Genomic DNA, 25,906 nt, shown 5'->3' on the forward strand with positions numbered 1-25,906 from the left:
TAACCAGTATACATTTCCAGCTTTTTCTTCACATCCTTATATTGTAATCCCACAGAAAGCTGGAAATAAACTGGAATTTGTTCCATGTTGCATTGCAGCACAAATTAAATCAGTACTCAACCACTCTAACCACACTGTTTAACATAAGCAAGCTCTTGGCATGGTGGGTATCTTAAGTAAGGATTTCCACCTTTTGAGAAACACATAACTTTGTCATCTAACATCATTCCATATAAAAACTGTACCATATTGATAATAAATTTCAATATTTAAATGCTAAAAAATAATACATTTTAAAAATAACATTCCAATTTAAAGATAAATAAATAAATAGGGATGCATAAAAGTTGTAACACCTCAAAAGAGTTAGTTGTCTTCAAATTGTGTAGTAGCTTTTCCTAATCAGAACCAGCTAAGATCATGCGACTCAACAATTACAGAGACCTGACAAAAGCTTGGTACGTGCTGTTGAGATCTGTATCATGCCTAAATAAGTTCATTTTAGTCTATATACTAGCCCTGTAGTATTTATTTGAACCCACACTTAGCAACCCAGTTGGGCAGTTATTATTTTCAAATAAGGGGGCAGCAGACTGTCAAAACACTTGTCCTACCCAAAAGTTGAACATTATCCTAATGAAAAGCATTATGCTATGAAAAGCCATATGTTATAAGAAATGCACAGCCAGAAATCCAAAGCAGCAATGGTCTTCCTCAGATATGACCTTGACTCATCTAGCATGTTAGGTATTTACATCAGTCTGGTTGGATTATGAATGCGCATACAGCATATGTTATTCCCTTGCTAGTTCGGTTTAGTTTCTGTGTCACCATACTCTTAGTTCTAACGAAAAAATCCTATCCAGGGTATATGTTATTCATTTTTAATAAAGCAGAACTGCCTTCATCTAATATGAGGCCCAGCCTGATGCATGCACACAGTAAAACAACCACCTATACTAAGGAGGGTGGTATGGTGATCAGGGAGAGAAAATACCAAGTTGGTATTAGCAGGAAAGAACTCGGAAGGGAAAGTGCTCCTTGCTGCTTCAAGAGCTATGTTCATGGAGAGAAATAGCAAGCTGCTGCTCTTTCAGGATCAGGTATACACTTAGAAGTCTCTCTGCATGGATGATATTGATTTGGAGGCATTCCTTATGTAATGGCCATCTGTAATGTTATAATTAGACTGAGCAGCACACACACTGGATTCCTTTTCAACTCTGCCAGCATGCAGCCCTTCACCTATACCGGGAATATTATGTATCTTTGACAATGACCTTTCACTGTGTGATTTGTCCTTATAGGCTAAACAGCATTCTCTGCTTAAACATATTTAGTCTTCTTTGGAAGTATACAATAATCTCAGTAGACAACAATATTTCTGCTGGTTTTCTAAAAGTCACTGATTCGACAAGAAATACATGATTATTGAAGATATTTGATTAATTAATTCACATTTTGAAGGATTCTGTGACAACAAGTGAAGAAGGTATGATAATAATTTAAAAGAAAATGTTTTTCCTAAGAATTGTCACTTTTAAGTTACCTTTAAAAAATAACCACACCACTAATTTTCTGTTTCACTATCACTTTTCCTCCTGCTGCTGACCCGGGGAAGATGCACCTGTAAGTGTAAGAGCTACAAAAAGACAACATGTTATTTTCTCATTGTATGGTTTGTTCATCAGTTTTAAAACAGATAAAGAAGAGGGGGGTTATTTTAACAGCATCTTTGAAAGACAGGACAATTGAGAAAAAAGGCTAAAATAATAGAGAAAAATTCTAAATCTAATATGACATTAAAAATACAATAATTCTTTGTGCAGCTCATTCCTTAAATTCTAAGAGAATATCAGGCATTTGTGGACAGAAAAACATATATATTAATTCAAGAGAATACATTTTAAAAAAATAGTATTTACACAAGAAGAAGAACCACAAGGTTAAAAACATAGGCTATATGGGTGCTCTGCCCTATGGAGATCCTGCTAGGCATTTATAATGATTTAAATCACAATATGGATCTGTAGAGTATCAGGAGGTTTCCTCCATGTACCTCAATTTCTCAGTGAAGTGAGAACTATGCATCACAACCACAGAACAGCCTTATCTGATCACAGTGTCTGTTAGAAGTGTCCAAGTTATTAATATCCACCAGCTACTGGTGGCTACATATAGGACAGTCTCAGATTAACTCTCTAAAAATTTGTATCTGCACTCCAAGATGACAGCCTTCCAACAGACTTCCTTTTTTTATTCTCTTTTCTAGGTGCAATTTGTTCTGTCCAAAACTCAGATTTGAAGCACTCCAGCAAAAAGTTCTGAGAAACTGTCTACATTTGAACTGCAATTTTCTAGTTTCAGTGCTTGCCTCAGGGTAAATATGTGATGATGTACTACCTTATGTATGCCACTTCAATATTCAGCTTAAAAAAAAAATAAATTATTTTCAGATGAAGTTATGGCACAGATGAAACGACAATTTTTTACAAGCTGTAGAAACACACAGCAAGGTCCCATGCTCTACTGCTATTCTACACAAAGCAATCACTCAATAACTTAGCATAGCACAAGACTAGAAAAAAATTCTAATGTCCTTTTTCTGCAATACCAGCATGACTACCTGTGACAAAGCTCACCTCTCAATTACTGCAAAGATCACGGTTTAATATTTAGACTGAAGGAAAACATACATTAATTCTCTTCCTTCATAATACTTCTTCTCAAAGTGGAATATAAAAGCAAGAGAACCCTTTCCAGAAGGGGAGAAGCTGTTGCAAACAGCACCGGCTCAAAAAACAGAAAACAATCCGGCAGAGGAAGCCCCCAGGGCACCACCTGAAACCCAAAGGAGCCCCAGTACAACACTCTCACTGGGAGGAGGCAGTAGACTGGACAACATGAAGCATCCTGACCAGGACTATCCATCTGGTGTAAAGACTGGCGTGACACCTCTCTGAGACAGCAGAGAAGGGAGATGAACAATAAGTTGCAAACAGCATCCAGACTAGTAATCTTAAATCATAACCCTTGACGGAGATTACCTCTGTTTGATAACAAATACCTCAGCACAAAGTATATGGCACAATACAAAACAAGCATTCAATACCCCCAGCTTATTGGACTCCAGTAAGAAAGGTTTCTCCCCTAGGATTCTTCCTTTTGAAAACATAAAGACCATAATGATCTCTCCTGCCTACACTTAATAAGAAATTTAACTTGGAAGCCATGAAATTTGACTAGGATCACCAAGCAGTTCCTTTAAGAGAGAAATTACAACCAAACAAACCAAAAAAGGCCTAAACTCAAAGGTATGTTTCCTAAGTAAAATGAGGTATGGAATTAAATTCCAACAACTACATCATTAATAAGTACCCAAGCTAGAATTAGACACATGACAAGAACACTATAAAACTAAAATTAAGATCAGTATTGTGTTGAAAAGTGGATGTCCTTGCTGTGTTTCAGAAATCCATTCTATTATTTATTATTCACTCTTAATAACACGGTTAATAACAGCATTGTGGAAGTCAAAGGTATAACCCTAAAAGGTACACCAAAGGAAATCAGAAAAAACATCCTTCCCTCCATTATTACTGAGCTTATAAAGTATTTTTATTTTATTTTCATTGCAAAACTTCATTAAGTATTTCCTCTCCCACTCTTTAGACACTGTGAAAACTTCAAAGAAATGTGAAAGCTTCAATGGACATGAAATACAGCTGTGTTCTTTCAGATAGTTCTGAAACTAATTATATTGTAAAAGATGCTACAACAGGAAAAAGCTGATGAACCTATAACTGCATTTCAACTGGGGACACTGTGGGAGAGTATTTTTTTCCACATAGGAACCACTGCTTTCGGGTATTTAGAAAACTGTTAAAATAATTGGAAGAATTAAGTAGGCCACAACTGTATGTATTTGTGAAAGGCAGAAACCAAGATAAGAAGCTTAACTGTGTGTTGTTAAACCTGCCTGCAAGTGGCTTTGCTTCATATACTGCTTTATTTCTGGAGTCAGTTCAGGTACTGAAGTCTTACGCTCTGATTAGAAACCAACTTTTAAATGTGCTTTATATACTTCAAAGAGGAGCATTTTAAATGCACCATTCTCTGTCCTTCCTATACTTAGTGTCTCTAGATGATAAAAGTTCATTTGCTACTGCTCTACCACATGTAAGGTAGTGACAGTAATGGCTAAAACAAGGAGAACAAATATCTGCCTGAAACAGGCATTACTGAAACAGCACAGTTCTCTGCTGCACAAAGGTGAAGTGTGAATACCAGTTCTCCAGACTAAAATTGCCCTCTGTATCTGCAAATAATTAGACATAATAAAATAAATGGTTTTACTAATAACATGCATTTTTCTCTATGTATTGTTCAGTATTTCCCACGTGCAGTTCAAACTTACAGTAGTAAGTCCCTCACACCTAAATCAGTTTTACATTCACAACATTAAGCCTAGGAAACCAGACCATGGGTGTTTGTTGGATTATAAAGGCTAGATGCATCATGAATTCCTACTCTGATGTGAACATTTGTATTTAAGCTTTAGTTTGTTTTCATTTCTTAAAAAATGCTAATACTGAGTGATTGGTTTATTTTTTAAGGAAGGGGGCCAGGAGCTACTTTTCCATACTGTCTTGACCATTACTGTAAAAGCCGCTTTTAAAAAAAAAAGACATTATTCCACAAGAAAGGATTTTTATGTGTAGATTATTTGCACTTTAAAATATCATCACTTCAAACTGTAAATAAAAAATTAAAGATTGTTATATTAACCTGTGCTGGGCCTGCACAAAAGAATGTTGAAGTAGCTGTCCAGCTATGTTTGAGTAAGTATTTTATCCTATCTCCAGACATTAAAATGCTCAACTGATTGAACATTTATTAACATATGTTATAAACACACTCTTTCCTTCTTTATTGAAGCAAATCAGAGATAACATGCAAAATCTCTGAACTGAAAGTTTCGATTTTCTTTAAAAACTCGAATAAATCCTGATCTGAATTTCACCATTTTTTTATCCACCATTCTCTTCATAAAAGAAAGGATTCTCTGTTTTCCAGCAAAGAATTACTCCTAATGAGTAATCCAGTTATAGCAATGTTGCTATTGACACTCAAAAGAAACACTGCAAAAAAGTACACAATTTCTCCTATTTCTATCTGGCAACCCTGTTGAAGACTGTCCTTTTGGACAACATGAAAATGCACTTAGGTTTCAGTTCAAAAAGAGATCATCCCTCTTCAGAAGAAATGAAACCTAAGATTCTCACATGAAACCTGGGAGAAAAGGCAAATTGAAAATTTCATGTCAGAAAACCAAAGCTGCACTATAAGCACTTAATGCCTTAGACCCTAGACCTCAGTGTTCAGTTACCCTTCAGAGGGTTGTTTCTTTTTAAAAAAAGTACTTCAAGGGTACAATATTCCAGCAAATGTGAAAAAAAAAACCACTTATCTTGTAAAAACATAAAGTACTTCGAGCTCAGCATAACAAATTCATAAGAAAGACTGTGTCTTTCTGTTCATAGCTGAACATGAAGACAAACTTTCTGCCTTCATTTTTAAGCTTTGTTCATAATTATTTAATTCTGTGAGTTTATACAAAAACAAGTTTTAGCACTTAGAGAACAATTTGGCAACTATGAGGAACCACTTGTATACTTGTTCCTCTTACCTTACAGTTCTTTCCACCTACAGGCTGAGTTAATCAAAGCCAAGATACTTCCAAAACATACACAATGGATACACTTTATGACAAAGGAAAGTGGTAGAGTATTTATAATGTCCTATGACCAAAAAAGTTTGCCTTCAATAATGAATGGGGTTCTACAACTCGGCCTTTGTGCTACCAGACCTGCAGACTTCCACAGTAACATTAATAAGGTATCAGCTTTTATTTTTTTTTTTAAACCTCTAGTGGTAATTAAAACAACTCCTAATTTAGAGTCTAATTAAGAAACAAGATAATGGGATAATAAAAGTTCTATTTAAAAAGCTTAACATTTTCAGTCTGATATCTCAAGTCAATTAACAGACTGCACTGCCAACCCTTATTATTGGCTCCCTGCATATTTGTTTATATAGATTCCTTTTGTGGTGCAGAAGTGCGAGTAGCTGATTTTTTTTTTTTTCCCCAACCTCTGAAGTGAGAAAATAAAAATAATACAGAACTTTGGTGGTAGGTTTGGTTCTGGTTTGGTGTCTTTCAGTTTTGTTAAGAAACATGACTGAGTATTTGGCAGTGGACTAAGCCACACAGTACGCAAATAACATCCAGACTTTAAACAGGAGAAACCTAGTGAGTCATCATCTGTTCAATAATCTTTGTCCCTTTTGCCCTACACTTTGTCCTATTCCAGTCTACCCACTTCATTGGTTTTGTCCTCTTCCCCTCTATCTGCTGCAGCACTGGGATGCTGCATGAGTACTCCAAATAATCAGTGGGTCAGTCAGCACACATTACAGACATACCCATATGCTTTATGGAATATCATCCTAACAAGGCTTCTGTAATGCCTTCATTAAGGTACCAGTAATGGCTTTTTGCTCTTACATAACATTTTCTTCAAGATCACAAGAAAAATATCTCCTGTATTTTCTTACTGCAGCAGGAGAATACAATCAGCCTCTTTGCAGTTTCATTAGTTCAAATGGAGAAAGTCAATTCATGCATGCTCAACTAATTACATTAACCAATTGCTCACTGAAGTGACCTCTGTAGATCCTTATAGGAAAACCATGCAGGGAAAATCCTAAAATACAGTAGAAGAGAATTCCCAGTTGTTTCCTTCTTGATTAAGTCAAGGGAGAACTAGGGATCAAGTCACGGCTCAGCTTGATATACAAAGCCCAATTTCAATATTTTCAATTTAAATATTTCAGTACTCTCAATACTTCAGATTTGTGTTGGAAAAATAAGCTGAAATGGTCAGACACTCAGAGAAAGATTTATGAAGCCAGAACAAGGGGAGTGAATCTCAGACAAGAAAATGTCAAATTTTCAAAGCTAACATTATTTTATCAAAAGACCATAAGAGAATCTGACAGCCTAGATATCACTTTAGAAATCATCACCGAAATTTAAACTGATAAGTTTAAGCAGGTTAAAATAACATAAACACAAAGAAAGAAATAGAGAATATTCAGGACAACAATTCAAATTACTTTCTGTAAGAGTCAGTTCTCCTATATTGTCTTTGTCTCGCTTTGCCTGAAGGACAGAAACAACCAGAATTGTAGAGCTCTAATTTTCAATTGTAAGATTAGTTCAGTGTGTTCTACCCCACAGCAGCATGTTATGGAGTATTTCCAGGTAGTATTACAGAACTAACCTGAATTCTACTCATTTTATTTTGAACGCAGCTGGCTGGAGGTTTCATATTAAGCAAGTAACACAGGTCTTCTACCAATGAAAAGGTCTAAGTACAAAGTTTCAGAACTTACTCTCCTTATAGGACAAGGAAAGAGAACAGCAATTAAATATTTATCCTCTGCTCTAACAACCTGTCTATCCTCAATGCAGCGTAAAAACCGTAAAACTACACCCTCCCCAAGCCCTGTTCATTGCTTGTCACACTGGAAACCTATTGAAATGACAATTTCTTTCTCCAGATGCATTCTCCAATTGCTGAATTTCTAATGAAATCTGAACTCACAAGCAAAATAAGTTCTCATTAAGACACAGGCTCAGTTAACACAGTCTTTAGCCATTAACTGTGGTCTATGCCCACCAACAACAGAAAAAACACACTTGTCAAAGCCCTATATGTACTAAAGATTTGCTACCACACACTGTGTAGATCAAATTTTATTCTTACTGACTTGCAGGCTTCTCTCAAGGCCACAGAAATGTTTTTCACAGATACAATGGTTTCCACACACAGCACATTTTCTCTTTCACTGTCCACTCTTCACCTCCTCTTCTTGAAAATTTTGTTTGATCTGCTGCTTGCAGAAAAAAATCCCTGAAGCTAGGGTAACACAAACACTGAGTCTATTTGCCTTTTAACAAACAAAATACCATGTGCCAAACCAGTATTACACATGAATGGGGCTTTTTTTTCCCAATTTTTTTGTTGTTGTAGAGAAGCCTGGGAGAAAGGAGGAAATATATTTTCTTTTTTGTATTTACAACTCTTGAAAACAAAAAAAACACAGGGCAAATCACAAACTCCAAAACCACAAGGAAATGATTTATATTGCAGGTCATTTTGGTATGTGAGGAGGAGTGTCAGACTACTACTGCCCTACCCTTCAAGCATCAAAGATGCAGGTCAGTCAGACAGCTACTAAAGAACTTTTAAGACATTTGCGTTCTCTGCCAAATAGCACAGAGATTATTTTAAGTGTCACTGCAGTTCAAGTGTTGCCACTAGAGAAAGCAGAAGCACTCAGCTCCATTTTGTTCCTTTAGTGTGGTTTTGCTGGAAAAAAAAAAAAAAATTTATTTCTACAATAATGTACTACGATAAGCATAGCTTAACCTTTTCTCCCCCATCTCCAACTCATGCTTTGCTCGTTTGAAAAAGCTCAATTTTCTTGACTTGGGTCTTTGCATTTTTTCTTCCCTTCAGACCTGGAGTTGTGAAGATGTCCATCCCCCATTTAAGCCTTTTATTTTATGGTACTTCTCTATTTATAAGACTTAAATGTTTCAGTCAATATGAGGCATTAGGCTAGAAAATAACTGTTGTGATCTGTTCCTCTGTGTTGCTTAATGAAGTAAAAAGGAAAGTTGTATAGCACTTTGGCAATCCTACTGGCTGTGAAGTGTCATTAAGTAGGAGATAGCAAGTTTTATTCATGCACCTCTGACTACTAAATTCACAAAACAAACAGAAGGTTTACCATGGGAGGTAGAAAGAAATCAGGCAATATCCTCAAGTCACTCTTCCAGTTAAACAGCATGTGGTTACTAAAATTGCTATGGGAACATGGGAGTTCGTCAGAAACACACAGTTCTAGGTGAAAATGTTCCTTAATCTTCTATATTACCACCATTACAAAAAAAAAAAAAAAAAAGAAAAACAAACCCAAACCCAAAACCAACCCCACAACCAAACATCAAGGTGAGGAGTCTGGTAAGTCTGAAACAGTGTAATGATAAAATCTTTCACGTAGCCTTTGTTGTTAAGCTGCAGTATTTGATTAAGGAAAGAAAGTCTCCACATGTGCTCGACAGTAATGCACTTCACTTGAATTTTAACACATTCTCCAATTGCAAGTGAAAAAAAGAGGCCACAGTGAGAGGATAAACAAGCGACAACTGTCTTCTTTTGAGCCAATGCTGCACACAATTATCCTGTTCAACAGACTACTCCTGTGATTTTGGAGGAAGTAAAGTTATATTTGGTATGTCTGTAGTGAGCAACAATTCTACTGTAAGTTCCATCCATGTTTTATGATTCATTGATAATCAAACTGTATTTAAAAAAGTCCTTTAGCCCAAGAAAACCTGCTAAATTGTCCGGAATTTCACTGTCTGCCATTTTATTCATAGTTCCTCTAAATCACAATGTCCTATTTCCAAGATATTCAGTTGTGAAGCAAGGCCTTACTCCTTCTAAACACCAATTAAAAAGTATCTTTCAGGACAAAGTAAAACAGTTTTCCTTAACAGATAGCTATTACAACACCTCCACAAACACATTTAGATTTTCCACCACACTCGTTGTAACTGTTGCACTTGGTTTTCTGATTTCTGCAAAAGGGCCCAAATGTGGTCCAGAAATGAATATAAATGTCAACTATTAAAACCAATCTTCCAAACACAGAACTCAGATTACTAAGGTTATTTGAATTACAAAACCTGGCTTCTCAAAATACAAAATAAGTCTTCCAAACTAAATATAGAACGAAGAATGAGAAAAAAGTATTAATTTTCCACATATCATATATCTTTCTGCTTGCTGCCATTTAGTCTATTAGGATCGTCCTTTAAAGTGACATGGGAGAACAGAAGAGGTCATTTGAAATTTTTATGGCTTCTCCAAGGTCATGGGTATCATGGACATGATTTAATAAACCAGACCAGTTCAGTTGATAAAGTACAAGGAATTAATTAGTCCCTTGCTCATAAAAAAATTTAATCAAGAAAAACTAAATAACATACACAAGCTTTTTGCCTTCAACAAGCAAGCTATCTATCAGATTATGATGTTAAAAGAATTACTAGAATAATACAGAACTTATCCTGATGAGAGTGTCTATAATAAATTACTCAAATAATAATGAATATGTCTGTGATCCAACGACCTGAAAGACATGACTATGTATTTAGTTAAATCTAGTCTAAAAATTATGTCCAGGTTTCATTTCTGTCAGAAGGTACCAAAACTCCCAGGCCACAAAAAGCTCTAAAACAGCTCCTGCACTACAGTAGGCACAAATGGCTACTGTGAAAGCATTTCCTGGAGAAAGTAAGAAAACATGTCCCAGTGATTTTAGGACCAGCCCAACTCCATCCTCTGTGCACCTTCTCTCTTTCTTGTTCCGATTCCCTACTTTTAAAATAAAAACCTTATTTTACAAAATACAGCCCCACTGAGATGCAAATCTAAAGCTTCATTTACACTGTTTTTTAACTATGCCATAAACACCGTAATTGCCAAAACCCCCTCACCCGCCAGTCTGCTCCTGTGCCATATTTGCATTGCCAGAAGTAAAACACAAAGGAGTAAGGTGAAATAATACAGTCCAGACCTGCACAATGGTTACAGCACAAAATTAAAGACAATAAAAGAATGTGTGAATTTCTTATTTTGAGCAGCTGTGTCTCAGACATACTTATTACTTCAGAGGATATGACAGTGTAAGAATAGTTCAGAGTGCATCAACTGTCACAACACACATATCAAAATATCCTTGTTCCCCTCTGTTCACAAGAACCAGAATTAAGACATCCTGCTTCCCAGCAGACAGCGCTTGGGATCTATTCCTGAACTTACCACAAAGGCATAGCGTGACCTTTTGCTAATATTTTACCTCTGTGTGCATTAGTCGGTTTCAGATTAAAGAATTCAGGTTTTGCTGCTGTTATTGGTGTAAAGCTTTTAACAATTTACAAATAGAAATAATATGGAAAATTTTATGTCAGTCATAGAAGAAATACAAATATAAAAAAGTTTCCCTGAAATGCTACTCTGCTTATTGGTACTAAATGAGCTTAAATCATTAGTATTACTCCAGTAAAATTAAACTAAAACAATAATCCTAAAGAGTGGCAAGAGATCAGAATACAGGTCTCAAATTGTTTGTTTCCTGAACTATGAGCTCTGCCCAGAGTAACTGCAACAACAAATACATACCCAAATGTTATTTTCATACAACATTAAATATGGAATACCTCAAAATTTGCACTCCAGGCACAGAACAACTATTGCCTTTGGTCCTTTATCCTGTAAATTGCTTTTACCTCATTCTGGTGCTTTCATTCTTGTCAAAACAGTCCCTTATTGTGCTTTTTCACATAATTAATGCTGGACTATGTTAACTATAGTAATACTAATTAATGTTTGACATAGGTCCCACCTCTACCAGGTTATGAGCTACTTGCTATTTTCTATTATCTAGTAGAGACTGAGTGATTTTTAATGAGAATCAATTTCACTGAAGAATTCACCTCCAATGCTACATATCCCATTAAGTAGCATTTCTAATGGCAATTCAGTTGGACATCTTAACATTATACTCAGAACAGAAAATGTGACAAACTGACTAGTACAGCAGGGTTTTTAGAAAGAGTCAAAACAAATTAGGAACCTTTCACAAAAGCTAAGTGCAATTCTGACTAGGATAGAGACTCTTTGATTCGTGTTTTTAATATCTCTGTTGCTTTCCTTCTCTAAAAGGGTGTTCTCATCTTTGACCCTTTCTGGAAACCATTCACTCTTGCTTGTTTTTCTTTAAAAAAAAAAAAAAACAGAGCAGATTAAAAGCCCTAGTGACTGTAACCCTTTTAATCTTTTCTTTAACACTTTTATAATTTTTTATTTACTATTTTTATCCCTGCACATACTACAAGCAACATCCTTTACTTCTACGATTTCCTTAGCTAGTTACATGTCAACTATTAGTTGAGAAAACAAAGTGGTAGGCTAACTCCTGCAGCTCAAAGAGGGTTTTGATCCTCAGCCATTCATTTCCTGCCTCAATTAATTCCACACATTCCATTTCAGTCTTGATCCTTTAACCAAAACTATTTTGGCAATTCATCTTATCTATTACTAATGTGCCTAATCTCTACTGTAAATACGTTCCATGTTCACATTTCCATTATTTCCATTCTTCTGCCCCTCTTCTTTCATAATACCTGCTGATTACAACCACGTAACTTTCTTATAATTTGTATAAGAAACTGACGTACCTGCACCTCTTAGTCATATGTACTTCACTTATATATCAAATTCTTCTTATTGTATTCTTTGGTTTATGTTTGGACATAATGGAAAATTATTTAAAAACAGCCATAGTAGCATAAGATAGACTCACCATCTCTAGAATTTTATATACAAACTTTATACACACAATACTTGGAAACTGTGAATAATTATGTAATGTTAAGGTTGAGCATATCAATGACACTACTTATACCAGAAAAATAATCGAATCAAATAGCACTTCAGATCAACAAGTAGAAACACGATTACAAGAAAAAAACAAACAAACAAACAAAAATACCAAAAAAACCCGTGCACTATAAAATGCTTTTTAAATTTGTAGGAATTTTAAAAATATTTAGTTGTCTCCCAATCTCATCGATTTCATTACAAAGAGACGCAAATGCAGCAACCTTAATAAATTCTTTGCAAGTAAGTTCTCCTTGCTGCCTCTGAAAACACTAAGTTTTACGAGCTTACCAAAAATCATCCTGATCTTTGTATTATAGTAATACTAAAGGCACAAACATACAGATTTAACTTTTATCTCCATCTGTAAAGCAGAATGCTAGTCTTGAGATGTCTGCTAAAAATCTGGGACTACTAGATGACTATTATTTTCGAAAGCATGATTCCAACAACCATGAAAAAGAAGTGTTAACAATTAAAAAGAGGGCCCGGCCTAAAGTTGCATTTTCTTTGCTATGTCACACCTTTACCCACGATAACAACTCACAGTCACCTGCAAATGACAGCCCATTTCCTTCTGCACCAGTTCAATTTTTTTGTAGATTCCACTGCAAGTGTGAGAACTCATGATGTCCAGAAAACTCCAGGACATCGGTTTTGCTTTATTTTCCAATTCATTTCAGGGCTCCATTTTGCAGCTTAGTATTACAAACATAGAGGCACAGCTCTGAGACTGGTGAAATTCATTCACCAGCATCTCCATCACCTTCCACACAGGAAAACACACACATGGGGTTTCGGTGTGTTTAGAGGGGAATCAACACACTTCTCAACAGCCAGCAGGAGAAAGGGGTTTGGCTTCGTTTTTATTTCCAGGGCTCCTATCTACAGTCACAGTTTGTTCTACTGCTCTGTGTTTGCCTTGAAGGATACTTGACAACTGTTGACAAAGGTAAAGATGCAAAAAAATCCCATTTAAGTTAAGCAACCTTAAGGCTTAAAAACATCTCCAACATTCTCACAAGAACAGCCAAGGACATTCAATCCCATGCTGGGCTATTTCCCTTGATGCTTGTTCCAGTGGTAATCTCTTCACTTTTTTCCAGTGAAGAGTATTTTACTGGAAGTTTCAGAATTAGATGGAAATAAGGAAAGTGATTCCATGTAACTAGATACTTTTAGAAAAGCACTTTATTTCCACAAAGCCAAAGAATAATTTAATTTTTCAAGCTCTGAAGTAATATGAAGATACTAACATATGTTGTACATACACAATGGCAGATTACTTTTGCACTTGTTCCAGACCTGTAGGAAGAACAACACAGTACTAGATATTTTTTTCAGTGGCAATAATAACCTGTAGTCTTCATAACATTCACACTCTCCCTACCCCTGCAATTTTCTTATGACAAAATTATACACATGCCAATTCCATATAACTCTGAAAATGGGAAGCGCTTATCTTCATATAAAGACACATATTAAAATAATAGGATTTTGGGGTTGAGCTGCAAAGTTCTTTTTGAAGTTTTATAGGCTGACTCATGTTTGGCCCAGAATTTTTATTTCTTTCTTTAGTTAAAAAAAAAAAAAAGATAGAAAAAAGAAAAAGGCTAATGCTGAAAGCACATTACTGAAGTGCTTCATAAAACAGTGGCAAGAGAAGAATGCCAATTTTTTTCCAGTGTCTGAAACCACATTGGCATAAAAAGCCAGTAGTCTCTCAAGTTTACAAGTTTTGAGCATTTAAAAAATACTCACATTAACAAAAACATTCAAGTTACTTCAAACAAATTCAAAGCTGGCTTACCTTGGATTGGAGTGTTTTGAAAACAAACCAGTTTATAGAGAAGAAGTGAAGAAAGGGGTTAGAACAAGTACCCACAACCTAATGTCTCAGTATGGTGCTTAACTTACAGCACTGCACCTTACATGCTCTGTGCTGAAAAACATGTTTCATCCGTCTATCTATAAAGAAAAGGTGTACTAGATGCCTTCTGGGGGTAATTTTTTTTTTTTTTTTTTTTTTTTTTTTGTTGTTATATCCTTCCTCTGCCTTGCTATTCCCACACATTTTTGAAAAATCTGCTATTGGTTTGTGGCTCACCCTTGGAAGGCACACCCTTAGACAAAAATATACCAGGTTCTGCTCTTCAGAAAGCAGCAGACACAGCAGGTATACTCTGTTCGAGACAAGCACCACAGGCCTCAATGTCAAAGTCAAGGATGGCTCCAAGTGCTTTGTGACTCCCTCAGGGCCACAGAAGCATACAATTGCAGTTTGAAATGGTAATATGAATTTTAAAGCAACTCCACCAAAAAAAAGAATTCAAATTATGATACACTTGAATTTTCAAGAGCTTTTCAGAACTACTTTTCAGATATCAGGTTGAGAATAAAGCACTGTATCATGTGGCATAACCCTTCTTACAGTGCATCATTTCCTTGCATGATAATCATCCTCAGTTCTACTCAAAAAAACTTTTACAGGTTCAACTCAGCTTCAGGTATTTCTCAATAAACAACATTTCCTTGCTTCTCTGTGCTATTCATTGCCCTTACTGCCTCTACTTCCCCATATCTGTTTCATGCACTTCTGCTCTGTCTTATACCATTTTCAAACATCTCTGTGCCAGCTTACCTGAGCCTGCCTGACTACAGTACCCTTGGCAAATTAATGCACTCCAACCGAGCGCCTGCTTGCTGCTGCAGCAAAGTAGTTCTCCTGAAAAGGTTTACCATTAAAACATTTCCTCCAGTATGTTGTCTCCAATACATCTGCATTTGAAAAGAAATCAAATAGTTCCAATTTCAAAAAAATGGCTATTTTTTTAAATAAAAAAAAGGAATTTAAAACTGGCTATTCTTCATCACATCGATATTAGCTACAACCCATTTCGGTCCTCATCTGAAGGACTTTCATTTTCACTAAATGTGATACAAATCTTGAAACAGAAAACTAAAATACTCACTCAAGAACTTGTTATATTTTTAGCATTCAAACGTACAGATAGGAATATAATGCCACCCAGGAACTCCAAAACTGTCCAAAACCTGCCTAAACACTGTGCTTCACATTCCTTAGGAACAGAAGATACCCTACAGCACAAGAAGGGCTTTAAGGCCTGAAGAATAAAGAAAACCCACCTAATAAAGTATTGTAGTGATCTATTACTTAATCAACTATTATTCAAAAAGAAAATAAACAGAAACGACAATTAAAAGGAAAAAAAAAAGAAGTTGCTAGTTACATGTGGTAGCACTAATGCACTGAAAGCTTGCATTAGAACTTCTTAGACATAGCACCAACCTCATGAATTCTGTCCCACTTCAATGGCAACTCTGATTTTTGAGGAATTTCAAAGATATTTTGGAATCTTGCACGTCTTTGATTGAAGTACAATGCACCTGTTCCTATGAAGATGACATGAAAGAAAGCAAGAAGGAATGGGAACATGAAGAGGTAAAGTGATCTTGAAATGGCAACAAGAAAAAAGCCAGCTCAGGAATTCTGTTTCTCTGCTGTAACAAGGACTTGCCTGAACCTACAGATACCTTTCTTCCTGCCTCTAAACTGCATCTTCAAATGAACCTTCTCCTCAAGAGCATTCTTAAGATTTTTTAATAAAAGGCACTTCCTTTCTAGTAATGACTTCAGGTATTTTCAGGCAGTGTTTGTAATATTCATGCACTTCTTCTTAACAAAGATATGTATTTGTTTTCAAGTGTGTATGGTTAGATTTTGAAATTCCTTTATTTGGGATTCTGAATAGAGGAGTAAAGACATCATGAATCTGAACTCCTCTGTACAGTTACTGAATCTTATACTCAGTTACAGGCTGCAAACCCTCCAGGACTACCAGGTATACAGCACACCTAAGTCACCAGTGGGCAGCCCCGTATGGGTCAGTCCTTCTCCAGAATGCTTAAGTCTGTGGCTCTCTAATGCTGACACAGTGGTTTGGATTAGATATCAGGAAAAATTTTTTTATTGAAAGTGTTCAGGCACTGGAATAGGCTGCCCAGGAAAGAGGTGGAATTGCCATCCCTGGAGGCATATAAACAGCATGTGGATGTGGCACTTAGGGATATGGTTCAGTGTTGAACACAGTGGTGTTAAGCTAACAGCTGGATTCAATGATCTTCAAGGTCTTTTCCAACCTTAACAATTCTACAATACATTTCTCCAACTCATGAAGGAGACAAGTGCACTCTTCAGTGGTGAAGTACTTAATCAAAGAAATATACACCAACCAGAGCTGCCTACAAATCTGGCCCTTGGCAACTTGTTTTGCTGTAGAATTCCCAGTCTCATAACGTAACTTATTCCCAGGCATAAACATCTCCCAGCAACTTGTTTCTGTTGACATTGCAAGGGGGGACAGAGAAATAATCTAGCATTTTTAGCATTCTTAAAAGTCTGCTGCTTGACTCTGCATCAGAAGAAATCCAAAAGCCTCAAGTTAGGCATTACTGAAAAAGAGAAACAAGTATTTTCGTAAGCTTTGGCTCTCTTCTGGGTTTTGTATTACCCTTTCATTATTCCAAAGCTTTAAAATGTATTTTTAGTAACAGAATCTCTCTTGATATGGAAAAAAAGGTTTTTCTCCTTTCCCCCTTGAAATTGCCCTCTATTACTGTCTTGCCAGTGAGCATGCATTCCTAGAAGTACATATTTGTTATTTCACTAGTAGTGATTTTATACCATAATACGGGACAAGATTTGCTCAGAAACCACGCTGTGGGTTGTGGTTTTCCTGTGAAAGAGGTCATATTTCATGTATTTTAGCCAGTGAAAAAGGTCACTTGTCATAGCAGCTTTTAAAGTTTGCTAAATACTCATACAAAACCAAGTGGCACAAATTGAGATGCCACACAGCTCCAGATACCAGACTCCCACCATTTGTAAACAACAGAAAACAGGATGAGTGAAAATTACCTCCTCTGCATGTAATTGAGGTGACGACCTACCTTCTTCCACCTGAGGAGGGACTAGAAAGGATGTCACAGAATTGTTAGACACCTGTTCAATGTCAAATGCTCAACGCTGATATTGTTTGACAGCATGTACTGTGTATTTATTGCCTCAAGCAGGACAGATGTTACAATGTGGGAGACACTGACTTTCTACTCTTTCAAGAATACACATTCTACTTCTCCAGGAAGCCAGATCTGGCAATTACATTGCTTGCAAACGGACTTGATGATCTCAGAGGTCCTTTCCAACCCATCTGATTCTATGATTCTATGAAATGCAGCTCCACATGCCTGTTCCAAAGCACATTCTCCAGTAAAGCAGTTAAAAAGTTTGGTGGAGAGGACAAAACAAATTACAAATTAATTAAAAAAAAAAAAATCCAAGATGTGATATATGAGAAAGTAAGGAAAAATGAAAGTTAATTTTCATAAATATTCTGAGGTTTCAAAAGTTATTTAAATGACATGAATAACCCATGATATTTTTAATCCATCTGGCCCAACTTCCTTTTTGTCCTTCAGAAACTTAAGAAGGCAAAATCATACTTATTAAATGTCATTTATTTTCAGCTCTTCCACCTATTAAGACAGACAACTTCCAGCAACTAAGGGCAATTGAACAAATTTTAAAAGCACATAATAGAATCATAGAATTGTTAAGGTTGGAAAAGAACCCTGGGCAGCCTATTCTAATGCCTCAATGCCTGGCTACCCTTTCAGTGAAAATTTTTTCCTAATATCCAATCTAAACCTCCCTTGATGCAAATTGAGACCATTTCCTCTCGTTCTATTACCTGTGAGAAGAGGCCAACCCACATCTAGCTATGACCTTCTTTCAAGTAGCTATAGAGTCATCAGGTCTCCCCTCTCATTCCTGTTCTCCAGGCTGAACACCTTCAGCTCCCTCAGCTCCTCCTCATAAGACTTGTGCTCCAGACCTTTCACGAGCTCTGTTGCCCTTCTTTTTGTTACACCTCCACCCTTGCTGACAGATCTCAAAGGTAGCAGTCATTGTGATGGAGGACATACACAAAAAAGCAATGTTGGTAAGACAGATCCTCGATGTTAGAGGAAGTTCAGTTCTCATGTTCACCTATCCCTAATCTCATCCATTTCTTACAATACCTTATCTTTCTACCTTAGAGCCTGGAAGAAACAAACATGGGAGAGATGCCAGTTTTAACACATCTGTGAAGGGACCACAGAGCTTACTGCCTGAGCAGAAGCAGAGGGAACAGTACTGTCAGGAAATACTACAAAAGCATAGCAAAAGTACTGAAAAAATAAGGCTATCCTCCATTGATACACACATGAAGATACCAACAGTTCATCTGTTAACACACTGCACAGTTACTGAGAAAAACAGGCAAGAGAACATACGGATGCCTGAGTATTTGCAACAAATCCCATTAATGTGTTTTCTTTCTCTGAAAAGACTGAAAGACCAAGCCTACAAAAGCAGCTTCATGTGAACAGGAAACAAACTTTCTAAGAAAAAGTACGGCGTGAACAACTGCATTAAATGAGAAAAACTCACCAGATCTTTCTGGTTTTCAAATTCCCTCAAGGCTTTAAAGTTTAATTCTGCCTAGCAATGAAATGGGTCACCAAGTTTAAACCTAAAAGTTAGGTATTTCAGCTCCTTTTCTGCTGTTTATTTGGACTGACAATGGTACAGTTACACACTGCAGACAATTCAGTTTACTCCTGTACAAAACAAGAGTTTCATTACTAACTGTAGGCTAAGGTTGCCCAAGGCTGCACCCAACCGAACACAGTCAACTAGGACCATTTTCTTCTTTAGCTCCATGACACAAAAACAAAGTCCTAAGAATGTTTCTGTAGGAACAGAGCATATGCAGAGGTTGTAACCAGTTACAGGGTTTGTATATTCATGTGATGAGACTGTATTCAAAAACTGTGCATATAGCCAGCTGAAATGTAAGTATACTGTAAAAAGATCCTCACTATAAGCTAGATAATTAAATAATGTAAGATCACAAATGGAGTCAGATAATTAAGTACACCCTGCAGTACAATTGCCAGAGGTGAGTGCATACTCCTGGAGACACACCATCTGGTAAATGGTTCCTAAGTAAAATGTCAAACCATTCACAGCTTACAGAACATGGGTTACCCTGTGGTCCCTTCCTACACCGGTAAGAGAACAAAAAAAAGTCCTCTCAGCATCTTAAATATTCTGGACTGCAGCTTAATTTTTTTTCCTCTAATTAAATGGATTTAATCAGAGGTAATAGCTATGATAGATCAAAACCAAACAGTCAAATGCAAGAATTGCTGTGCACTGTAAGTCCAGAATTTCTGGCTCTCATGGCAGAGCAATTAAATTTCTGTCATCTTTCTGTAGCAATGTGACTGCTGTAAGCAAGTTATAAATTTCAGGCTCATTTTTCTGAGTTGTTCCACACATTGAAGATTATACATTCTTACTACAGCTCCTACAAATATGATGAGCTTTCTCAATATTCTGAAACCTGCTCTTAGGGAAGTTTCTGCTTTCTTAGCAGCAGTATTTATGAGATTTTAATTCTCACAACAAAACTAATTTCATGAGGTACCTTGCCAAAAGCAGCAACCTTGCTTGTTCAGAAGTACAGAAAAACCTTGAACCAGGTCTGTGCTGTCTGAGACTATCCAGGCCTCCTATTAAGTCCTCTAAATAGGAATGAAAACACCTTATTCTCTCAATCTCATCCTTAAACATTTTGCATTTATCTAAGGCCTGTCCTACTTTTCTTTTGCAATTCCTAGAGACTTAGAAATAAGCTTGATGAGAAAACTAAACTCAGTTCACAGGTTTACAACCAAGCTTGTTTGTGTTCTGAGAAGGAAAAGGGTGATGTCCTCATCAGAAAAGAAAGTGGTTAAGAGGCAGTTGAGAAATGTGAGACACATTTTACAGTTGTTTGGACTTCATCACAGTTCTTTCAGCATCATTACTGATCAGTGTATTTTTTTTTTTTTCCAAGGCTTAACAGGAACAAATTACTCCTAAGGCACTTAAATGCATCATCTCAAAAGCTGAGGACTGAGAAAGCAAGTGAAAGAAGTACACGCTCATTTCTGCCACCTCCTAGCTCTCAGAAGTGGGATTGTATCACTAGCATCCACCAACTCTCACTGTTATCCCACTCAACAAACACAAATTCTTTTCAAAGAGAAACAAAGGGCTAAACTGAGGTGGAAGGGGAAGCACCGCTGTATTTCCTTAAATACCGATCCAAGTGCAGGTCCTGCATGCATGCAATACAGGCTGCACAGAACCTACAGCCTAAATTAAGTGATTGATCTATCTCTGCTAGAAGAAAAGACTTGTTTCTCATCTGCTTTGCTATGATGTTAAAGATGAGAAAAGTAATCACAATGGCAACCTCAGAAAGCAGAATGGCATATTATTGTAAACAGAGCAAAAAGGTTTAGATTTTGTTCACAGTCCAAAAAATTATAGAAAGTCTATAAAACCTAGGAGGAAAAAAAAAGAAAACCATGTCCTGTTATTTTATCAAGTGAAAGATAATAATTTCAGATTTCCAGACTTCTGTTTATTCTGTAGAACGATGAATGTGTATAATCTCAGTTACAAATGTAATCAGACCCCATTTTGATTTTCACAGAATCATAGAATATCCTGAGCTCAAAGAAGCCCCAAGAAAAACACCATGTGCCTGAGAGCGTTGTCCAAACCTTCATAAGCTCTGTCAGGCTTGGTGCTGTGACCACTTCCCTGTGGAGCCTGTTCCACTGCAATTAGATAACTGAACCTAATGAAATCTGTAGAATGGATTTACAGAAAAAAAATTGGATAACTATCAAGAGACGACACTTGGCAAGAATAATTTATTTATCCTAATGATTTTCAAGCATAAATGGTTACAACATGTGAAAAGACACAATAATAAATATCTTATACAGTAATGTGCCTTACTGGATCCTCCCAATGATAAGGTACAGCAGCAACTCTTCAAGAGCACACTCCTACTCCTCACATTCCTCTGCAAAAATATTAGGCATAAATGATGTGACATTTCTGAAGCCCTCTGACTTTTTCTACCCTCTTTACTATAATTTATTTATTCATATGGCTCCTATGGTTGTAGAAAATTATCACAGTTGTTTAAAAAGGTCTGGACTAAGGAATTACTGCTATGAACATTGGGAAAGAATGTGAGAATGTGTGTCTATACAGATAGCTATCAAATTAATTACTGAAGAAAACAGATATTAAATAAACAGAGCACTTTTTGTGATCAGTATTTGTTTGCAAATCAAAATAATAATTAACAGCACAGATTATCAGGATTATTAATTTCTGCTTCCTCTACTGGTTGATTGACCCTATAACCATAAAAATAATGATAGTCTGTACAAAGTCTCCAGATTGTTATGTTGCAAATCAACAGTCCAAAAATCTGAAACCAAATTATATTATTAAAAACAAACCTTATACACAGCAGACATCAATTCTAAATGTTACCTAAACTCATCAAAATGTCATAATGGAAGGAAAAGGATCTTGCAGTTCAAAAATATGTTTCCTATTATACCAGTTTGTTTATGTGCCTAGTTCACAGACATTTCACTTTCCTCAGATCTAGAAATGCAATTAAACATTTCAAATTATGAATCATTGTAAGAAATCGCTGTTAATTGGATTTTTAATTGAAAGCTCCTTTTTTTTCTCTTCCTCATACAAAACATCAGCATCAAGCAAGCTGCAAAGCAGCCTAGATCACAGGGCAACTGGGGCTGGAAGGCAGGGTCTGGTAGCCCACCTGATCTACCCCCACACAAAACTAACTCCAGCATAATTCAAGGTCTGAGTATAAGCAAACAGCAAATCTGTAACAAAACCCAGCAAAACCCAAAAATCATGGGATCTGATCACAATTATTACTTAGTCACAAGCAGCATATTCTCTGGGTAATGCAAATGTCACTAGCAGCTTGAAACACCTAAAAGCACCGAAGAACACCTTATTTTTGAGCTTCAATGGACTTATACCTCTGTGACTCTGCATTTCATCTAAGTTGACAAAATACACTCTGTAAATATTTATTTAGTATATAGCAGATTTCTTTTTATGTCACAAAGCGCAAATAACATCCATATAGCCAAGGGTTTTCTGATTACATCTCCTGCAGAGATAATTTAAATACTAATTTTAAATATCAGCTTCTGAATAAGAGCCATTTCAATGTTCTTTAAGTGGTGTGTGTTGTAGTAAACATTAATGTATAATTAATTTTAATTAGTACAAGTGAAAATAACAGCCGATTTCATTTACCTTGCTTAGTATGTTTTTTTATTAATAGGCTTTAGTTTTGTAGATGAGCAAGAGAAACTTCTATTGTCATATATAGATTAGAAACGTAAACACTTAACACTTCCCACGACTGACTTCAGAACCGATTATTATCTCAAAAAGGCAAAGCACCAGCGTGACAAAGAGCACTACTGCCCCCTAATGAGCCAGTCCACAAAAGCTCCTCTGGAACAGCATTTTTTGTCTTTCCTAAAAAACCTTCATTATATCCATGAATTATGAAAAAAAAATAGTGAAAAATTAAGACAACCATTAAGAATATATAAATTAAATTCACACCACGTTTCTGCGCAAAAGGCACACACAAATGTCAGTCACAAATCTATTCTAGGCTTGTAATTATTACAAAGTAATTCCGATCTTGTACCCACAAAGAGAAAAAGAGAGGAAACAAACAAAAAAATCCACTTTCTGAATTCTTCTTGTACAGGAAACAGAAGAATTTTCTGTGTCATATAGAAGTGACATTTTTTACTTTTTTTAAGTTGTTTTGCCACAAGAACTGAATCTGCATGCAGTGCTGCCCAATGCAGCTTGGGCATAAAATTTGTCTGGTCCCTGTATCTGCATTTCAAAAACACAGATTGCAAATGCTGAAAAAATACAACTGCTGCAACTCTTGTTGAGAAGCACAAACATAAGCTGTGTATTCTCTTTTTATTTCACCATAAATTGGAAAGCAGAACTGAGTTCTGATTTCTCCCTCAAACTTCTTGTACTGAATTTTCCATAGATAAACATTCTGACAGACACCACAGAAGAAAAGACTCCAATTTCCATTAGCAAGATAAGGTTAAAAGCAAATCATGTGTCTAATTTGAAACACTCTGGCTAACAAAAGATATTAATTTTGAGAATAAAAAATTATTAACGAGTTAGGCACTGAAACACCCCCAGTTGCTGAAATTCTTGAATTTAAGACTCTACCTTAAAACCTCCAAATACTGGCTTTCTGTGGACTCACATACTATGTAATCATTCATATAAATACATCATTAGCACAGAAAGGTTGCAAGTGATGAGTAATGTCTTACATAACTACACACATGCTAGAAGGCTGCAAGCTGCTAGGTATTAAAAGCATAAGAAGTACCAATCACATGCTATGTGATAAAAATAAATTATCTACAAAGATATTGTAAAGATCTAAAATATTCCATGGGGTTTCTCCTGTTACAGCCCAAGTTGCTGGTAACATGGCTCTCAGTCTACTGAATATGTATGCTATTATATCAGTACTTCACAATTTCAAGTGTTTACTATAACCTCTATGAAAGGTAAAATGGAAAACACTGGTGAAACAACAAGAGTTCCAATAGACGCTTCAGAACCTTAACATAAGGCCATCACCACAACTCATTCCAACTCTGCCCAAGGTATTTCTTACCTTTGAATCTTCATTGCTCACTCCCAGCTCTAGCACAGCTTGAGGAGACTTCAGTTTTGCTTGCTTGGACTCCGCCATTTGAAGATTAAGCTGCCATCCAATTGTCTCAAGCTATAAAACACAAATTTAGACTACAATCAGATGACACAGAAACACTGAAGTCAATTTGCAATACTGCCAGTGGTCCGTGTCAGTGAACACAGTGGCTGGCTCTACAAATATTAAGTACTTATATACTATGAATATTCCACAGATTCTCCCGGACTCCAAGAGAGATTTGCTTCTCTCTTGTCGAATTTATCATTCTGTCTATGACCACTCGATATAAAGCACCTTCCTATGCCTCAGATCTGATGGAACTAATCCATAGAACAGAACTAAAAATCCAGAATAAAGCAGTTTCCTCCTCTTGTGGGAAGTTTATCAGCAAAGTTGCAGATTTAGTTTCATATTTATTTTACTTTCAGGAAAAAGAAAAAAAATTACCACTAAATGGTAAACTAGCTAAAAATGGTAATTTCTTAATCAACAGACCTACTCATGCGTGTTGTACCATATACAGATGTTAATGACAAAAATAATTCTGTTCTGGTTCTTGAATCACTACTGTTGAAATATCAAAAACCAGCTAAGCATGTGAGCAACAGAATTTTTAATAGAAAGTTATAAAAAAATACATTTTAAATTGCTTTCTAATCATCAAGAAAAAGTTATATTCAAACATCATCAAGGTATACCTCACACATAAATGGAGTACGCAAGAATGGAACTACAAGACTTTCACTAAATAATCTATGAGGTCTTCCTGAATAAAGAGAAGTGAAAATACAAATTCTTACCACCTGGAAAGATAATTTACACACAAGTTCTTTTTAACCTATGTCCCCTCTCCACGAGTAAATATTGTGGCTGACTTGGTAAAAGCAGAAGTGTGGCACATCTCAGTTAATCTCTTACCAGTCCAACAGCTCAGATAAAATCACTAACAGAATAAAGCCACGCCAGATGCTCTGTACTGTGAATGACAATACATGCCCTGCATCCTACAGTGACAATAATCTCTAGATGAAAAATAACAAAGGGTGGCAAAAACATCTTCCATGGGCACAGCTTCAAGACAGAACATTCAAAATTTATTGCAGCCACACCATTTACATTTACACGTTAATGTATGTTATATTACATTTCTTTGTATGCTACATCAATATATATGTACAACTATGTATATACGTATAACTATGTAACAAACACTGAAAGCCATATGACTAAGCAAAACAAAAAGAAAACTATGATGACATATTAACCACCACTGCCAGTCCAAGATGGTTAGGGAGTTTAGCCAAGGCCAAAGTTAAGAGAAAGAGACAGTGTCAGACTGACTTCGCATACAGAAACAGGACTGTAGGAAGAACTTCAGCAGGTCAGTCCCATTAGGGCTTCAACATGTGATTAAAATAAGTAAGTTTACATATTAATCAAATTGATGAAAGCATGCAGACAACACAAAGGGACTCGATAAAGATGCCTTAAGTCTGGTCTAGCTCATTTTGTGGTAGGTGTAGCTTTAGTAACAGTATGCCCACAGCCTATGAATTAAAGAGGCTTTAAAGAAAAGTT

At 36.2% G+C, this 25,906-nt stretch overlaps 1 protein-coding gene across 3 annotated transcripts in view; it reads right to left on the minus strand.

Annotated features, from left to right (window-relative positions):
* COMMD10 (COMM domain containing 10) overlaps positions 1-25,906 on the minus strand; it is a 172,036-nt gene that overhangs the window by 122,310 nt on the left and 23,820 nt on the right. For all 3 annotated transcript variants that reach the window (XR_007630505.1, XM_050329014.1, XM_050329013.1), the window contains exon 5: positions 24,290-24,400. Coding sequence is in view for 2 of the 3 variants with exons in the window: in XM_050329014.1 (XP_050184971.1) it covers positions 24,290-24,400 (111 nt within the window). In the remaining variant the exon portion in view is untranslated. The remainder of the gene's footprint in view (positions 1-24,289; positions 24,401-25,906) is intronic.

This window comes from Myiozetetes cayanensis, unplaced genomic scaffold (genome assembly GCF_022539395.1).
Source record: "Myiozetetes cayanensis isolate MyiCay16 unplaced genomic scaffold, myiCay2020 scf4, whole genome shotgun sequence".
NCBI classification, from domain to species: domain Eukaryota; kingdom Metazoa; phylum Chordata; class Aves; order Passeriformes; family Tyrannidae; genus Myiozetetes; species Myiozetetes cayanensis.